General features: G+C 49.4%; 1 protein-coding gene across 1 annotated transcript in view; it reads right to left on the bottom strand.

Annotated features, from left to right (window-relative positions):
- The window catches only part of slc22a31 (solute carrier family 22 member 31), an 18,050-nt gene that overhangs the window by 7,198 nt on the left and 8,352 nt on the right, over positions 1-2,500 (bottom strand). Inside the window, exons 6-7 of the mRNA XM_061245068.1 lie at positions 980-1,088; positions 198-412 (exon numbers count right to left, since the gene is read on the bottom strand). Of these exons, the coding sequence (XP_061101052.1) occupies positions 198-412; positions 980-1,088 (324 nt within the window). The remainder of the gene's footprint in view (positions 1-197; positions 413-979; positions 1,089-2,500) is intronic.

The following is a 2,500-nucleotide window of genomic DNA, read 5'->3' as shown; positions in this document are numbered from 1 at the left end:
GGAGTAGGGGTGGGGTACTCACACAGAGAGAGGGTGGAGTAGGGGTGGTGTACTCACACACACAGAGAGGGTGGAGTAGGGGTGGAGTACTCACACACAGAGGGTGGAGTAGGGGTGGGGTACTCACACAGAGAGGGTGGAGTAGGGGTGGGGTACTCACACACACACAGAGGGTGGAGTAGGGGTGGGGTACTCACACTGCGTGAGGGCGAGCAGCAGCAGGGAGGACAGGCCGGTGACGATGGCGGACAGCAGCAGCACGCCGCGGCGGCCCACGCGGTCCACGCACACGCACAGCAGCACGCAGGCCAGCGCGCCCGTCACCACGCGCAGGAAGTACACGAAGTAGAAGTGCGAGGAGAAGCTGTGCAGGTTCCTCGTGAAGCAGTACTGGATCCCCGTGCCGATGAACCTGGGGGAGGAGAGGAGAGGAGAGGGGGAGAGGAGAGGAGGAGGAGGTGGATAGGAGAGAACGAGGAGAGGAGAGGAGAGAGGGAGGAGAGGAAGAGAGGGGAGGAGGAGAGGAGGAGAAGAGAGAGGGAGGAGAGGAGGGGGACAGAGGGAGGAGAGGTTCAGAGCCACCAGCTTCAGCCACAATATACACACAGGTATATCACTACTGCTAATACTGTAAATGCTAATGCTACAGGTTATAGAGCTACTGCTAATACCAATACTGCTACTGTTAACACTGTATATGCTACATGCAACAGCTAATGGTGAAACTGCTACAGCTACTGCCACTAATGCTATGGCTAATAATGCTACGGCTAATGGCTAATACAGCAACAACAAGTGCTACGGCCGCCTCGCGCTGCCACCGCCACTAATACTATTTCCTGTCCTCAGCAGCTGACTCCCCACCATGTCCTGCGATGTGGACTCTTAATTGAATTAGGCCAAATTAGGGCCTTTCCCATTGGCCGAGGGGCCTCCGGGGGCAGTGGCCCTGCCGTGGAGACACGCTTGGCGTGCTTACAGGGTGAACCCCAGGATGAGGCAGTTCCTCCAGATGACCCGCGTGTGCCGCAGCTCCAGGACGTGGTGGTAGCGGGGGGCGGAGTCCTCGGGGAAGGCCACGTCCATCTCTGAGGGAGGGGGGGGGGACAGAGCGAGTGTCAGAGAGCCTCCTAAACTAAGCACCGTGGGCGACTTTGGCTCAGGTGGTAAGAGAAGTCGTCCAACAGACGGAGGGTTGCCGGTTCGATCCCGCCCTGGGTGTGTCGAAGTGCCCCTGAGCAAGACACCTAACACCCCCCCCCGCCCCAATTGCTCCCGATGAGGTGGTTGGCTCCTGGCATGGCAGCCAATCGCTGTTGGTGTGTGAGCGTGTGTGTGAATGGATGAATGAGAAGCATCAACTGTACAGCGCTTTGTTTAAAGGCGCTATATAAATGCCAACCATTTTCACTCTGTCCTCACAATATGTAGCCTACTGTCTTCTAAACATGCTGCCTACTGTCCACCTGAGTACAGACCGTTTCACAAAACAGCAAGTGGAGTACACTGGGTGAGAGATTTAAGTAGGCCCGATTTTCTCTGAGAGTAGTGTACTTAGATAGATAGATAGATAGTTCCCCTTTATTGCAGGGCTGTCCCACTGAGACCACGGTCTCTTTTTCAGGGGAGCCCTGATTACAATAAAACATTTACAGTCACAGTTTTATAAAAAACTAAATTTACAGTTTGGATCCTTGGAATTCGCATACACTACGCAAAATATAGTGATCTGATAATTAATTTAATTTATCACAAAGGGCAGGTACATTCCGCCTCTTTCAGATTATATATATATATATTATATATATATATATATATACACACACACACATATACATATATATATATATATATATATATATACACACACACATATACATATACATATACACATATATATATATATATATTTATACACATATACATACACACACAAATGCACACATATATATGAACACGCGCGCGCGCGCGCACACACACACACACACACACACACACACACACACACACACACACACACACACACACACACACACACACACACACACACACACACACACACACACACACACACACACACACACACATTTTAGGAATGTCCCATGGAGAGGAAGAGGTGGAGCCATCTTTGGGTCAAAAAACACGCTAATAAATCAGAGAGGAAGCACCGTTGGAAAACAGCATGGAGAATGTGTCGGACAGTCGGTAGTGCGTTTATTAGACATATTTCGAGGACCTGCTGCTTAGGAGGCTGTCACACTCAAAACCCCCTGAAAAATCATCTGGTGATTTTAAGTGAACTACATAACTCAGTGTATATACTCAATCGAATGCAAGTAAGCAGTGTGAGATAAAGAGATGGAGACAGATACAACTGGAGGGATTGTGTCTCAACAAATACTGCTAGACAAATAAAATTAAAAAAAACCCTAAATACTCGAATCCTTAAAATACAGCCGAACCCAATTCCCACAATTAGCCCTAAAGAAAGCACCTGATT

Source organism: Conger conger, chromosome 6 (assembly GCF_963514075.1).
Source record: "Conger conger chromosome 6, fConCon1.1, whole genome shotgun sequence".
Classification (NCBI taxonomy): domain Eukaryota; kingdom Metazoa; phylum Chordata; class Actinopteri; order Anguilliformes; family Congridae; genus Conger; species Conger conger.
This window is presented reverse-complemented; position numbering and strand designations above follow the sequence as displayed.